This window comes from Salvelinus alpinus, chromosome 5, assembly GCF_045679555.1.
Source record: "Salvelinus alpinus chromosome 5, SLU_Salpinus.1, whole genome shotgun sequence".
Classification (NCBI taxonomy): Eukaryota; Metazoa; Chordata; class Actinopteri; order Salmoniformes; family Salmonidae; genus Salvelinus; species Salvelinus alpinus.
The window spans coordinates 99,449,658-99,464,789 of NC_092090.1; the positions used below are offsets into that span (position 1 = coordinate 99,449,658).

Sequence of the window (15,132 nt, forward strand, 5' to 3'; positions counted from 1 at the left end):
GCAGACTCTATGGAGTAATTCTAATTATATATATTTTGTATTTGATTAAAAGTGTATTTTAAATATATCCTATTTCAATAGTTTTCAACGTGTACACTTTCTAAAGAAACGCTGTTATAAATAATACAAGATTTAAAAATAAAAATAAAATAATTTCTAATTATCCATATATATTTTTCAAAAGGTGGTTTGAACGCTGTGGAAAAACAGCTGTACTGCAAGTTTAGAACGTCTTTGCTGAGCTCGTTCTGCCAGCATAATATCCTGCTGCTAGGAGAACGGTAATTGTGTAGCCTACACACACACACACACACACACACACACACACACAGGGCTGTAGAAACAGGGAAGTGCTATTTAGAGCGGTGACGTTGATGAAATCCCCACCGTAACGTGTCTCGGACCGCCCACATTCTATAAAGGCAGAGATCGGCTCCTTACTATTATTATCTCTATCAACAACAAGATATACTGTACTCACTTCTGATTTAGCTTACTGCTGTCTAGGACTCACACTGAGCTATAGCATACTCAGAGCTATACGGCTATAGGAACAACTATACAGCTATAATAGAAGCAGCTATACAGCAAACGCATCCATGAAGCTCGAATCGAGAAAGTCCTCACTGAAAAGGACTGAGAGCCAGAAAGAGACCGTACCAAACAAAGGTAAACACCATTTGACTGATTTATCTCTAATTATAGTCCATATCAACTCATTTTCCTAAATCAATGTCGCCTGCCTCTGTTCACCTGTATCTTTCGTAGGCTATGTAGCTAAAATACTTTTATTTCCTGGGTTTTCAGATCAGAAAGCCATCGTGGAATGTGCGCAACAGCTGCGTAAAATCGGAGACCTTTTCAACCTGAAATACATCCTGGCGGATATGCGAGCTAAAATCTCAACGGATCCGAAAATCAAGTGAAATGGATACAGTAGCTGCCTTTGATAGTAAAGTGGATCGAAATTGGATCATCGTGCCTTAACAGGAAACGTGTTGCGGTCGTTACAATGTGAAGAGTTTGTTATAATAACACAAAGCCAATGTGGACCTCACACGCCCATGCCCGGAGCTAGGCTACTCTCAGCCGGAGTATCTTTATGGACGCTCCTTCAACAGAGACTGCCTTCTACGCCCAGCGTCCCGGGACGCAGGTGGGTATTTGTCCATAGTCTTAAGAGATATATATACCACCGCCCTATTGGAATATGAAGACGGGCCGGGAAGCCGAAACAGAACATTTGGAGTAAAGAGAAGACAGGATAGCAAACCAACATGTAGCCTAAAATAGAGACTAAAAGAGTATCTATCTGTTATTAAACGTTTGATTCTAATCGTCAGGGTTTTTATGCTGTCTGTTTTAAGTTTGTTTGGTGATTTGATATTTGCTTATTGTTTGAAAATAATTTTATTCTGTCAAGTTTGTTTGGTGATTTTGATATTTGCTTATTGTTTGAAAATCATTTTATGCTGTCTGTTTTAAGTTTGTTTGGTGATTGAATTTTACTTATTTTGTTTGAAAATAATATCAATAAATGTTTTGATTTCTTCTCTTGTCATCAACGGAGGTTGTTCTTCTTTTGGTAGTAGGCCTCTATTCCTGTTGACGGCGACGTTCAATACGCTTTCCCTGTTTGGTTCTGTTTGCTTCCGTTTAAGAAACGTTTTAACAGAATCAGCGGAATGAATACACCCCTGATCACACAGTAAACACAGTTCACTCTCATAACAGCCACGTTGTATTCCTTCTCTTCCCTTCGCTTGTGGACTTCAATGCAAAACACATCAGCTGTATGTGACCAGGTGAAAAAACCTTTCCAAGCCAAACATCTACAAACAGCCTACATCGTTGTCACCATATTAGCTAAAGTAAGGTCATAGTCAGCATAGCTAATAGAACTAACGCGTTAGTAAACCCGCTACAATCATGCAGTAACGTTCCGGCCGGCCCCAGGTGGCAATAAATTAGTGAAACCAAAAGCTTACCTTGACTTGGAAGAGTTCCAGTGTTGTTTTGGAAAGTCAAAGCCATCTAGCTAACATAGCATCCCTCTGTTTGAGCAGGGTGTTTCAGTAGGCTAAACTAGCTAGCTGCATTTGCTAGCTAAGTAAGTGAAAGTGAAAAAAAAATGACACACTTTCTCTCTCTTTGAGTCAACTATTCACCACATTTTATGCACTGCAGTGCTAGCTAGCTGTAGCTTATGCTTTCAGTACTAGATTCATTCTTTGATCCTCTGATTGGGTGGACAACATGTCAGTTCATGCTACAAGAGCTCTGATAGGTTGAAGTCCTCCGGAAGTTGTCATAATTACTGTGTAAGTCTATGGAATGGGGTGAGAACCATGAGCCTCCTAGGTTTTTTATTGAAGTACATTGGTAGCCAGAGGAGGACGGAAGCTAGCTGTCCTCCGGCTACACCATGGTGCTACCCTACAGAGTGCTGTTGAGGCTACTGTAGACCTTCTTTGCAAAATAGTGTGTTTTAATCAGTTATTTGGTGACTTGATTTTTATGAAATTAACTGAGGAGGATGGTCCTCCCCTTCCTCATCTGAGGAACTTCCACTTCTGTTGAGGTTAGAGGACGCACAAACACTTTGGTTTGGAATAGGAAGCATAATTGTCCTCAACTCCCAACTGTCAACTGTAGTGAGTAAACCCATGCCATAAACTGACTGGCAGGGGACCATCCAGCATCAGTATCACCCATGTGACCTGATGATGAGGTTATCTATTAACTCCTTTGTCTGAAAATAGTTTTTTACAATCTATATGGCCTTTGGAAACCCATATTGATGGGGATTCTTTTTATGTTACGTAGATTGACAGACGGGTATGTCAATAGACTCTTAAGGATTTTAAGCGTGAGAATAGAGTGCAATTCACCCGCTATTCGTTTTGTGTGGAGATCGAATACATTAAGGTGTGTGTCTACAGATATACCATATTCTGACTCTATCTTAATTTAATTTAATTCCACCACCTTTACAGACACGGAAACCACGAATAAGCTTGAGTGAACCTACCGGTTCCAAGTGGAAAAAGCGTCTACCATTTTCCATGCACTGTAATTTACAACTTGATAAGAGCTATTGATAAGAGCTAGGTAAATAAGTAATCTGTTTGAATAAGGGAATTGTAAATATGAATGACGTTTGTTTAAGGGTGTTTTCACATATAGTCTTCTTTAAAAGAACCAATCTCAGTCCTCTTTCATGTGAACTCTGAGGTAAAAAAAAGAAGAAAAAGATCTCAGTTCTATTTGTACTCACACTGCCTTTCAATGAAGACTCAACTCTTTTGCCAGTTCACTTCACCTATTTTGTGGACCGAGTCCACTTTGTATTCACATTTCTATGTTTAGAAAGGAACCAAGATGAGAGGGCCATCACTAAATCAAAACAGCGTTATTACGAGCTTGGAGAGAAAGCTCACAAAGTATTGGCATGGCAACTGAAAGCAGAGGAAAGTAAGAGGACAATTAATGCTATAGAAACTCTTACTAATGAGATATCTTTCGACCCTACTGAAATTAATAATACTTTTAAGAATTACTATGAAGACCTCTACACTTCCCAATCAAGCGATGATCTATCAGAGATCGACTCCTTTCTCTCCTCTCTCAACCTCCCATGCCTGTCAGGGGAAGACAGCGAGCGCCTGAGTGAACACTTCTCAGTTCCTGAATTGTTGGAGGCCATTAAATCCTTACCTTCTAATAAATCTCCTGGGGAGGATGGCTTCCCTCCAGAGTTCTATAAAGAATTTAGGGAGCTGTTGGTCCCCTACCTTATGGAGGTACTTAAAAAAGCCAGGGAAGACAACTACTTTCCAGAGTCTTTCTCTCAAGCAGTGATTACTGTAATCCACAAGAAAGGGAAAAATCCACTAAAGTGCGCCTCATATAGACCAATCTCTCTCCTTAACACAGATTGTAAGCTGGTCACCAAGATGCTATCTAAGAGACTGGAGTCATGTCTTCCCCTGTTGGTCAACCCAGATCAGACTGGCTTCATAATTAATAGATTGTCCTCCAATAATCTCAGAAGGTTCTTTGATATAATTCACCTTGCTAACAAAAACAAAATACCTAGTGTCGCAGTCTCCCTCAATGCTGAAAAGGCCTTTGATAGGGTTGAATGGCCATACCTCTTTCGCGTCTTGGAAAAGTTTGGTTTAGGCACCGTGTTTGTAAATTTGATAAAATCACTCTACAAATCTCCTAAAGCTAGGATTGCTACCAACGGGATTACTTCCTCCTCTTTCCCTCTCTATAGGGGGAACAGACAAGGTTGCCCAATTAGCCCCCACCTCTTTGCCCTCGCCATCGAACCGTTGGCTGAGGCTATTAGAACGTGCCCTGACATACATGGCTTTGAGGTGGGCCCCCATACCCATAAATTATCACTCTTTGCGGACGACCTTATCTTATTTCTAACAAACCCAGAACACTCCCTCTCTCACTTGCAGATCCTGCTACAGTGTTATAGTTCTTTCTCTGGATATAAGGTCAATTTAGATAAAAGCGAAATCTTACCGTTGTCTGTCTTTGACCATCATACCATCAAGCACAAGTTTCCTTTTAGATGGTCGCCTATGGGCTTCACATATTTGGGCATAATGGTGGATGGTAACCTGAACAACCTCTATAAACTCAATCTGGCCAGTTTGTTACAAAAGGTGGAGGGTGACCTTTGTAAATGGATGGACTTACCTCTCACTCTACTGGGTAGAATCAATGTAATTAAAATGAATGTCCTGCCCAGATTTCTATATCTGTTTCAATCTCTCCCTATCCCTGTCCCCGCAGCATTCTTTTCCTCTCTCGACAAGATGACCAGACGGTTTATCTGGCACGGCAAAACCCCTAGGGTTGGCCTGGATAAACTGACCCTGGATTACACTCAAGGAGGCTTAAACCTCCCCAATTTTAGAATGTACTACTGGGCAGCACAGTCGAGGTTTCTGGCTCAGAGGTTTGATAAGGGTCCCTCTCCCTCATGGTTGAACATTGAAAAGCTTGAGGTAAACGATGACACTGGGGCAGAATTGTTTTACAAATTGGACAGAAAATCTATTAAAACCATCACAGACAACCCTTTAATCATACATTCTGTCCTGACATGGTGCAAACTGCAAGAGCTGTTCGGACGAGGGGGATTCCTTTCCCCTAAAACCCCTTTATGGAACAATAGATTGATTCCTATGTTTTTCCAGAATGGTAACTTTAGACCATGGTCTGATAAGGGGATCACTCTTCTGGAACATTGTTACGAGGAGGGAGTTCTTATGTCTTTTGATCAGCTGAAACAGAAATACCACTTGCCTAACAGGGACTTCTTTAGCTACCTACAACTACAAAACTTTATTAGGGTGTCTCTCAAGGGACAATGGAACCTACCTAAGATGTCACCTATTGAACAACTCTGCCACGCAGACCAACCACTGTTCAAGACCATTTCCCGTGTTTACGATGCTCTTATGTCAGGACTAACACTGACCGGGCTAGATAAACCCCGACTTAGATGGGAAAAAGATCTGGGTATTGATCTTGATGAGGGTCTATGGAGTGACCTATGCAGGAATGGTGTTACATCCACACTGAACTCCAGATACAGACTGATCCAGTTTAATTTCCTCCATCAGCTCTATATCACGCCATCTAGACTGCACTAGTTCAACACTGATATCTCCTCCCTATGTTTTAGATGTGGCTCAGATGAAGGAACATTCCTCCATTCCACTTGGCAGTGTTCAAAACTACACGGTTTCTGGCAGGGGGTATGCGATACCATATCCTCAATTCATGGGGTTGCATTCCCTTTAGACCCGGAGGTCTGTCTACTGGGCAACTTTACTAACACCAATCTTAGGCAAAGCCATACTATATAGCTAACAGAAATATTGCTAGCGATTGCCAAGAAATGTATTGCCTTGAAATGGAAATTGGATTCCCCCCTGCCAGTTGCAATGTGGCTATCAGAAGTTAATAGTTGTATCCCACTGGAGAAAATCACTTACCGCTTGAGGAATAAGTTAAATACATTTTACAGAATTTGGCAACCTTTTATTGACTATATGGAGAATCTCCCCCCACATCACATTGAATGAATCTCTATATTATCCTTATATAATGTTTCACACGTAATGTATAATATGTAACCTACGGCAGGTGACCATATGATCCAATGTCTCATTATAATCTTTTTTATTGTATGTTTGTTTGTATATATAATTATAATTTGTTTGATTTTTACTTTTTGTTACGCTCATCTGTTACTGTCACTTTGTCCTATTGTTGTCTAATATCTTTTCACGTTTGTCTTGAATGTTGTTAATTGGAAAATGCAAAAATAAAATATTCAAAAAAAAGAAAGGAACCAAGATATGTTTCCAACATGCACTTTGTTTTTTTGTTTTTTTACAAAGTGCAAGACAAGCCATTCAATCAGAATGTGTTATCCGACAGCTAGATATACCTACTTACGTTTTGGAAGCTAATAGATTTCCTTTAGTTAAAAGATGAGACATAATAATTGTGATCAGAAGATACTATTAACCGAATAAATAGCAATATAATGACTACAGAATAAAATAAACTGAAAATGTTACACCCACGGTGGGCTACTGCCCCTTTAAAAGCTACAATAGGCTACTGCCCCTTTAAAAGCTACAATAGGCTACTGCCCCTTTAAGAGCTACAATAGGCTACTGCCCCTTTAAAAGCTACAATAGGCTACTGCCCCTTTAAGAGCTACAATAGGCTACTGCCCCTTTAAAAGCTACAATAGGCTACTGCCCCTTTAAAAGCTACAATAGGCTACTGCCCCTTTAAGAGCTAGAATAGAATTTCTAACCTATGTTGTAATTCTCACCAAATAGGTTGATGTCTTCTCACACTATTCCAACCCCACAATCAATAAATAGATTATAAAGCTCTCTTACCCTACACAAATTGCAAAAAAAATGATCTGAACTAAAAACGTCACACATTTTGTAATTTCTGTGTGTCCTTGACAATCACTAATCAATATCTAAAAAGGAGTTATGAGGGGTTATGCCAGTAGTCTAGTGTGAGGGGTTATAACAGTAGTCTAGTGTGAGGGGTTATAACAGTAGTCTAGTGTGAGGGGTTATAACAGTAGTCTAGTGTGAGGGGTTATAACAGTAGTCTAGTGTGAGGGGTTATAACAGTAGTCTAGTGTGAGGGGTTATGTCAGTAGTCTAGTCTAGTGTGAGGGATTATGACAGTAGTCTAGTGTGAGGGGTTATGACAGTAGTCTAGTGGGAGGGGTTATGTCAGTAGTCTAGTGTGAGGGGTTATGACAGTAGTCTAGTGGGAGGGGTTATGTCAGTAGTCTAGTGTGAGGGGTTATGACAGTAGTCTAGTGTGAGGGGTTATGCCAGTAGTCTAGTGTGAGGGGTTATGACAGTAGTCTAGTGTGAGGGGTTATGACAGTAGTCTAGTGTGAGGGGTTATGTCAGTAGTCTAGTGTGAGGGGTTATGTCAGTAGTCTGGTCTAGTGTGAGGGGTTATGTCAGTAGTCTAGTGTGAGGGGTTATGACAGTAGTCTAGTGTGAGGGGTTATGACAGTAGTCTAGTGTGAGGGGTTATGTCAGTAGTCTAGTGTGAGGGGTTATGTCAGTAGTCTGGTCTAGTGTGAGGGGTTATGCCAGTAGTCTAGTGTGAGGGGTTATGTCAGTAGTCTAGTGTGAGGGGTTATGTCAGTAGTCTAGTGTGAGGGGTTATGGTAGTAGTCTAGTGTGAGGGGTTATAACAGTAGTCTGGTCTAGTGTGAGGGGTTATGCCAGTAGTCTAGTGTGAGGGGTTATGTCAGTAGTCTGGTCTAGTGTGAGGGGTTATGCCAGTAGTCTAGTGTGAGGGGTTATGTCAGTAGTCTAGTGTGAGGGGTTATGTCAGTAGTCTAGTGTGAGGGGTTATGACAGTAGTCTAGTGTGAGGGGTTATGACAGTAGTCTAGTGTGAGGGGTTATGTCAGTAGTCTAGTGTGAGGGGTTATGTCAGTAGTCTGGTCTAGTGTGAGGGGTTATGCCAGTAGTCTAGTGTGAGGGGTTATGTCAGTAGTCTAGTGTGAGGGGTTATGTCAGTAGTCTAGTGTGAGGGGTTATGTCAGTAGTCTAGTGTGAGGGGTTATGGTAGTAGTCTAGTGTGAGGGGTTATAACAGTAGTCTAGTGTGAGGGGTTATGACAGTAGTCTAGTGTGAGGGGTTATGTCAGTAGTCTAGTGTGAGGGGTTATGACAGTAGTCTAGTGTGAGGGGTTATAGCAGTAGTCTAGTGTGAGGGGTTATAACAGTAGACTAGTGTGAGGGGTTATAACAGTAGTCTAGTGTGAGGGGTTATGTCAGTAGTCTAGTGTGAGGGGTTATAGCAGTAGTCTAGTGTGAGGGGTTATGTCAGTAGTCTAGTGTGAGGGGTTATGGTATTAGTCTAGTGTGAGGGGTTATAACAGTAGTCTAGTGTGAGGGGTTATGACAGTAGTCTAGTGTGAGGGGTTATGTCAGTAGTCTAGTGTGAGGGGTTATGACAGTAGTCTAGTGTGAGGGGTTATGTCAGTAGTCTAGTGTGAGGGGTTATGGTAGTAGTCTAGTGTGAGGGGTTATAACAGTAGTCTAGTGTGAGGGGTTATGTCAGTAGTCTAGTGTGAGGGGTTATGTCAGTAGTCTAGTGTGAGGGGTTATGTCAGTAGTCTAGTGTGAGGGGTTATGTCAGTAGTCTAGTGTGAGGGGTTATGACAGTAGTCTAGTGTGAGGGGTTATAGCAGTAGTCTAGTGTGAGGGGTTATGTCAGTAGTCTAGTGTGAGGGGTTATGTCAGTAGTCTAGTGTGAGAGGTTATGACAGTAGTCTAGTGTGAGGGGTTATGTCAGTAGTCTAGTGTGAGGGGTTATGACAGTAGTCTAGTGTGAGAGGTTATGCCAGTAGTCTAGTGTGAGGGGTTATAACAGTAGTCTAGTGTGAGGGGTTATGACAGTAGTCTAGTGTGAGGGGTTATGACAGTAGTCTAGTGTGAGGGGTTATGACAGTAGTCTAGTGTGAGGGGTTATGTCAGTAGTCTAGTCTAGTGTGAGGGGTTATGCCAGTAGTCTAGTGTGAGGGGTTATGTCAGTAGTCTAGTGTGAGGGGTTATGCCAGTAGTCTAGTGTGAGGGGTTATGCCAGTAGTCTAGTGTGAGGGGTTATGACAGTAGTCTAGTGTGAGGGGTTATGACAGGGAAAACGGTGTTACAGTAGTCTTGTGTGAGGGGTTATGACAGTAGTCTAGTGTGAGGGGTTATGCCAGTAGTCTAGTGTGAGGGGTTATGCCAGTAGTCTAGTGTGAGGGGTTATGGCAGTAGTCTAGTGTGAGGGGTTATGACAGGGTAAACGGTGTTACAGTAGTCTTGTGTGTGGTGCAGGAATAATAGCAGGTGGAACTGGGGAGCTTAGTGTTTACATTGCCCTAATAAAGGGAACTGGGGAGCTTAGTGTTTACATTGCCCTAATAAAGGGAACTGGGGAGCTATGTGTTTACATTGCCCTAATAAAGGGAATTGGGGAGCTTAGTGTTTACATTGCCCTAATAAAGGGAACTGGGGAGCTATGTGTTTACATTGCCCTAATAAAGGGAATTGGGGAGCTTAGTGTTTACATTGCCCTAATAAAGGGAACTGGGGAGCTATGTGTTTACATTGCCCTAATAAAGGGAACTGGGGAGCTTAGTGTTTACATTGCCCTAATAAAGGGAACTGGGGAGCTATGTGTTTACATTGCCCTAATAAAAGGAATTGGGGAGCTTAGTGTTTACATTGCCCTAATAAAGGGAACTGGGGAGCTTAGTGTTTACATTGCCCTAATAAAGGGAACTGGACCGCGGAATTCAAGCAAACCAAACACTTCCGGGGCGTGAGGGGTCTGAGTCTTTTTGGAGTTTTCAAACCACTGCACCAAATATTAAGAGATCCGCACTCAGTTCACAAAGATTGGCTGAACGGGACCAAATGTCCCTTAGATATATTTTACCATATAATCGCTGGAGACAAATGTGAAACCGGGAGCGTCGCTGCACAGCTATTTTTAGGTCTCTCCAACAATGTTCGATCTGGTTCAAGTCCGGGCTCTGGCTGGGCCACTCATGGATATTCAGAGACTTGTTCCGAAGCCACTCCTGCATTGTCTTGGCTGTGTGCTTAGGGTCATTGTCCTGTTGGAAGGTGAACCTTCAACCGAGTCTGAGGTCCTGAGTGCTGTGGAGCAGGTTTTCATCAAGGATCTCTCTGTACTTTGCTCTGTTCATCTTTCCCTCGATCCTGACTAGTCTCCCAGTCCCTGCTGCTGAAAAACATCCCCACAGCATGATGCTGCCACCACCATGCTTCACCGTAGGGATGGTGCCAGGTTTCTTCATGACGTGACGCGACGCTTGGCAATCTTGGTTTCATCAGAACAGGGAATCTTTGTTTCTCATGGTCTGAGAGTCCTTTAGGTGCCTTTTGGCAAACTCCAAGCGGGCTGTCATGTGCCTTTTACTGAGGAGTGGCTTCCGTCTGGACACTGGCCACTCCACCTGATTGGTGGAGTGCTGCAGAGATGGTTGTCCTTCTGGAAGATTCTCCTATCTTCACAGAGGAACTCTGGAGCTCTGTCAGAGTGACCATCGGGTTCTTGGCCCTTCTCCCCCAATTGCTCAGTTTGGCCGGGCGGCCAGCTCTAGGAAGAGTCTTGGTGGTTCCAAACTTTTTCCATTTAAGAATGATGGAGGCCACTGTGTTCTTGGGGACATTCAATGCTGCAGACATTTTTTGGTACCCTTCCCCAGATCTGTGCCTCGACACAATCCTGTCTCGTAGCTCTACGGACAATTCCTTCAACCTCATGGCTTGGTTTTTGCTCTGCCATGCACTGACAACTGTGGAACCTTATATAAACAGGTGTGTGCCTTCCCAAATCATGTCCAATCAATTTAATTTACCACAGGTGGACTCCAATCAAGTTGTAGAAACATCTTAAGGATGATCAATGGAAACAGGATGAACCTGAGCTCTCATTGCAAAGGGTCTGAATACTTATGTGAATAAGGTATTTCTGTTTTTTTTTTTTTTTGCCTTGACCTGTCGTTTGCCTGCCCCACGTTGTTGCAATTAACATTGTTACTTCAACACAGTCTACACCATGGTCTTACCTGAAGCCTGATACAACCGCTAAACACAAGAGGATTCATGAGCTCTCAATGTGTGTAGACTGCTTGCTGCCTGCTGCCTGCTGCCTGCTGCCTGCTGCCTGCTGCCTGCTGCCTGCTGCCTGCTGCCTGCTGCTAATCATCAGATGGTGGGGTGGGGAGGTAGGGGACCCACTTGGGTAACTGGGGGGCCCTGCCTTGATTGGGTAACTAATTAATATATATATATATATTTTACTACATAATAAATAAATGTGACTGGTCAGTTGTGTGAGTCAGGGGCTGGGCTCCAGCCTGTAGGGGGCCCAAGTCTGTATGGTGTCCAAGAGGCAATAAATAATACAAATTATGTTTTTTTATTTTGTATTATTATAATTTCTATCCAACACTCTCAATGTTCATAATACACCAGAGAGCATCATTTAGCCACCGAGGATCAATAGTTTAGAAAAAATAACTGTGGATTACATTTTTATCACCAACACATTTAGGTATCTGGCAAAATCAAGGAAACATCAACATAAAGTGTCTTAAAGGGTGTTGGACCACCACGAGCTGCCAGAACAGCTTCAATGTACCTTGGCATATCTTCTAACAGTGGACCTAAACCATGTCAGGAAAATGCACCCCACACCATAACATCAACTTTGTATTCCTCATTTACTCAAGCGTTTCCTTTATTTTGGTAGTTACCAGTACGCCTGCTTGTCAGGAAGGCTGCAGTTTTGGGCAGCATGCGTATCAAATATACAGCTTGTTGTGGCCATAGACATATAATCCATAGAAGGGTTATGGAACCTCTAACCCTTGACTGTTAAACTCATGGGTACAATAGCAATGGATGCCAGTCCTGACTTGAATGGGAACTTCCCATCTATCGATTATATTTCTATTATATTTTATGGTTGGTTGCAGCTGTCGGTTTGCCTTTGGCAGATTTCAAAATACAACCGCGGGAACAAACGTACAGTTAGGAAAGCAAATGTCTACCGCTGAAAAGAGAGGTCTAAACTTCTCAACAACTTTCCTCCGGGCCTATGATTTCTGAATCCAGTCCTGGTGTTGCTGGGTATTTAGGCCTCAGTACTCCATGAAATAACACCATATATATATATAGATTCTACAGACCCTACTGAGTAATCCCAACCCCACTTTTACATCGGTATTTATATAATCGTTTTTTCTCTACAGCCCAATGTTGTGAACATACCAATCTGAACATTGTCTTTTTCGATCGCATATTTATAATTGTTTCCATAACTGTCTTCTTGCATTTGCTTATAAGCACAATAAAAATGGACATTGATTAAAATCTTTTGAGTTGAATTATCCACATGGCAATGAAAATGATGTCATCCTTTGTGCTGCTGGCAGAATAGAAGTGGCTACACGTTTACACATGTGACGCTGTCCCCAAACAAGGAAGTAAATGCTGAACATTTTCCGTGATGTCACTTTGTAATACAAAACCAGCAGCCTTATTGTCTCTGTCACTGGTGGTATTGTAACAAAATGCACAACAACAACAACAAAAAAACGTCAAGCCGTAGGCTACGTCTGTGTCACGCAAATCATAGACCTCCCGCTGGGCACAGACTTTAATTCAACTTCTATTCCACGTTGGTTCAACGTGAAAACAACGTTGATTCAACCAGTGTGTCTATGACCTTTGCAGACTAATTCATGAGATAAATTGACATGGTCATTACATGGGTTTCCAATGAAGACCCATAGGCCAATAAAGCAGAATTAGGCACAGTTATCTATTTTACATTGTAGGGGGGACTCTTTATTAGGGGGAGACTCTTTATTAGGGGGGGACTCTTTATTAGGAGGGGACTCTTTATTAGGGGGGCCTCTTTATTAGGGGGGGGGGGCTCTTTATTAGGGGGGACTCTTTATTAGGGGGGAGACTCTTTATTAGGGGGGGGCTCTTAATTAGGGGGGGACTCTTTATTGGGGGGGACTCTTTACTCTTTATTAGGAGGGGACTCTTTATTAGGGGGGCCTCTTTATTAGGGGGGGGGCTCTTAATTAGGGGGGGACTCTTTATTGGGGGGGACTCTTTACTCTTTATTAGGGGGGCCTCTTTTTTAGGGGGGGGCTCTTTATTAGGGGGGCCTATTTTTTAGGGGGGGACTCTTTATTAGGGGGGACTCTTTATTTGGGGGGGACTCTTTATTAGGGGGGGACTCTTTATTAGGGGGGGCTCTTTATTAGGGGGGGACTCTTTATTGGGGGGGACTCTTTATTAGGGGGGACTCTTTATTAGGGGGGGACTCTTTATTAGGGGGGACTCTTTATTTGGGGGGGACTCTTTATTAGGGGGGGACTCTTTATTAGGGGGGGCTCTTTATTAGGGGGGGACTCTTTATTGGGGGGGACTCTTTATTATGGGGGACTCTTTATTAGGGGGGGACTCTTTATTTGGGGGGGACTCTTTATTAGGGGGGACTCTTTATTAGGGGGGACTCTTTATTTGGGGGGGACTCATTATTAGGGGGGGACACTTTACTCTTTATTAGGGGGGACTCTATTAGGAGGGGGACTCTTTATTAGAGGGGGCCTCTTTATTAGGGGGGGACTCTTTATTAGGGGGGGACTCTTTATTTTCCACCACTAATCATGGTACTTCGTCTCAGAGTTCCCAAACTGACGAAACTATTGAACATTACGCATCAGTGTAACGCAGTAGTACCTAATCACCTTAGCAACCTTATCGTTAGAAGTTTGGTTTTGGTTTTGCAGTCTGTAGACGTAAACGGTTACAACACAACCAACACTAAGAGAAAGAGAATCTTCCTTCTAAAGAAACCCCCGTGATGTCATATCCAGCTCCGTTTTAAGACTAGGCGTTGCTCAGAATGGTCAAGGAAGTGATCTGCTGACTTCTCAACACCCATTGGGTTATTCCATGTCTGAGTCATTGTTAGTTTATCCGGTAGTATAATTTTAGTATATGTTATCTGTACTTGTAAAAACTCAAGTAGACGGAAATAAAAAACTAAAATCTGAAGACGTTGAATATAACATATACTTTCGTTCTGTTGGTATGTCCTATTCTAAGAATATCTTGTATTTTTTGCTTCATTCCCATTTCAAACACATTTCCCACTCTCCCACTAAGATACAGTCAGTACTCTCCCACTAAGATACAGTCAGTACTCTCCACTAAGATACAGTCAGTACTCTCCACTAACATACAGTCAGTACTCTCCACTAAGATACAGTCAGTACTCTCCACTAACATACAGTCAGTACCCTCCACTAAGATACAGTCAGTACTCTCCACTAAGATACAGTCAGTACTCTCCACTAACATACAGTCAGTACTCTCCACTAAGATACAGTCAGTACTCTCCACTAACGTACAGTCAGTACTCTCCACTAAGATACAGTCAGTACTCTCCACTAAGATACAGTCAGTACTCTCCACTAACATACAGTCAGTACTCTCCCACTAACATACAGTCAGTACTCTCCACTAAGATACAGTCAGTACTCTCCACTAAGATACAGTCAGTACTCTCCCACTAACATACAGTCAGTACTCTCCACTAACGTACAGTCAGTACTCTCCACTAACATACAGTCAGTACTCTCCACTAACATACAGTCAGTACTCTCCACTAACATACAGTCAGTACTCTCCCACTAACATACAGTCAGTACTCTCCCACTAACATACAGTCAGTACTCTCCACTAACATACAGTCAGTACTCTCCACTAACATACAGTCAGTACTCTCCACTAACATACAGTCAGTACTCTCCCACTAACATACAGTCAGTACTCTCCCACTAACATACAGTCAGTACTCTCCACTAACATACAGTCAGTACTCTCCACTAACATACAGTCAGTACTCTCCACTAACATACAGTCAGTACTCTCCCACTAACATACAGTCAGTACTCTCCCACTAACATACAGTCAGTACTCTCCACTAAC

At 42.5% G+C, this 15,132-nt stretch overlaps 1 protein-coding gene across 1 annotated transcript; it reads left to right on the plus strand.

The window, feature by feature from the left end:
• Positions 1–599: 599 nt before the first annotated feature.
• Positions 600–1,561, plus strand: pmaip1 (phorbol-12-myristate-13-acetate-induced protein 1). The gene is made up of 2 exons (XM_071400293.1): positions 600–669; positions 808–1,561. Exons 1-2 carry the CDS (start codon positions 600–602, stop codon positions 924–926), a joined length of 189 nt encoding a protein of 62 aa, XP_071256394.1. The 3' UTR covers positions 927–1,561.
• The last annotated feature ends 13,571 nt before the right edge of the window (positions 1,562–15,132 follow it).

Bases quoted from the DNA above. Each gene is read 5' to 3' on its own strand.
- pmaip1 (XM_071400293.1), top strand. From the start codon at position 600: ATGAAGCTCGAATCGAGAAAGTCCTCACTGAAAAGGACTGAGAGCCAG. The intron at 670-807 runs GTAAACACCATT...CTGGGTTTTCAG, and splicing joins AGAGACCGTACCAAACAAAG to ATCAGAAAGCCATCGTGGAA.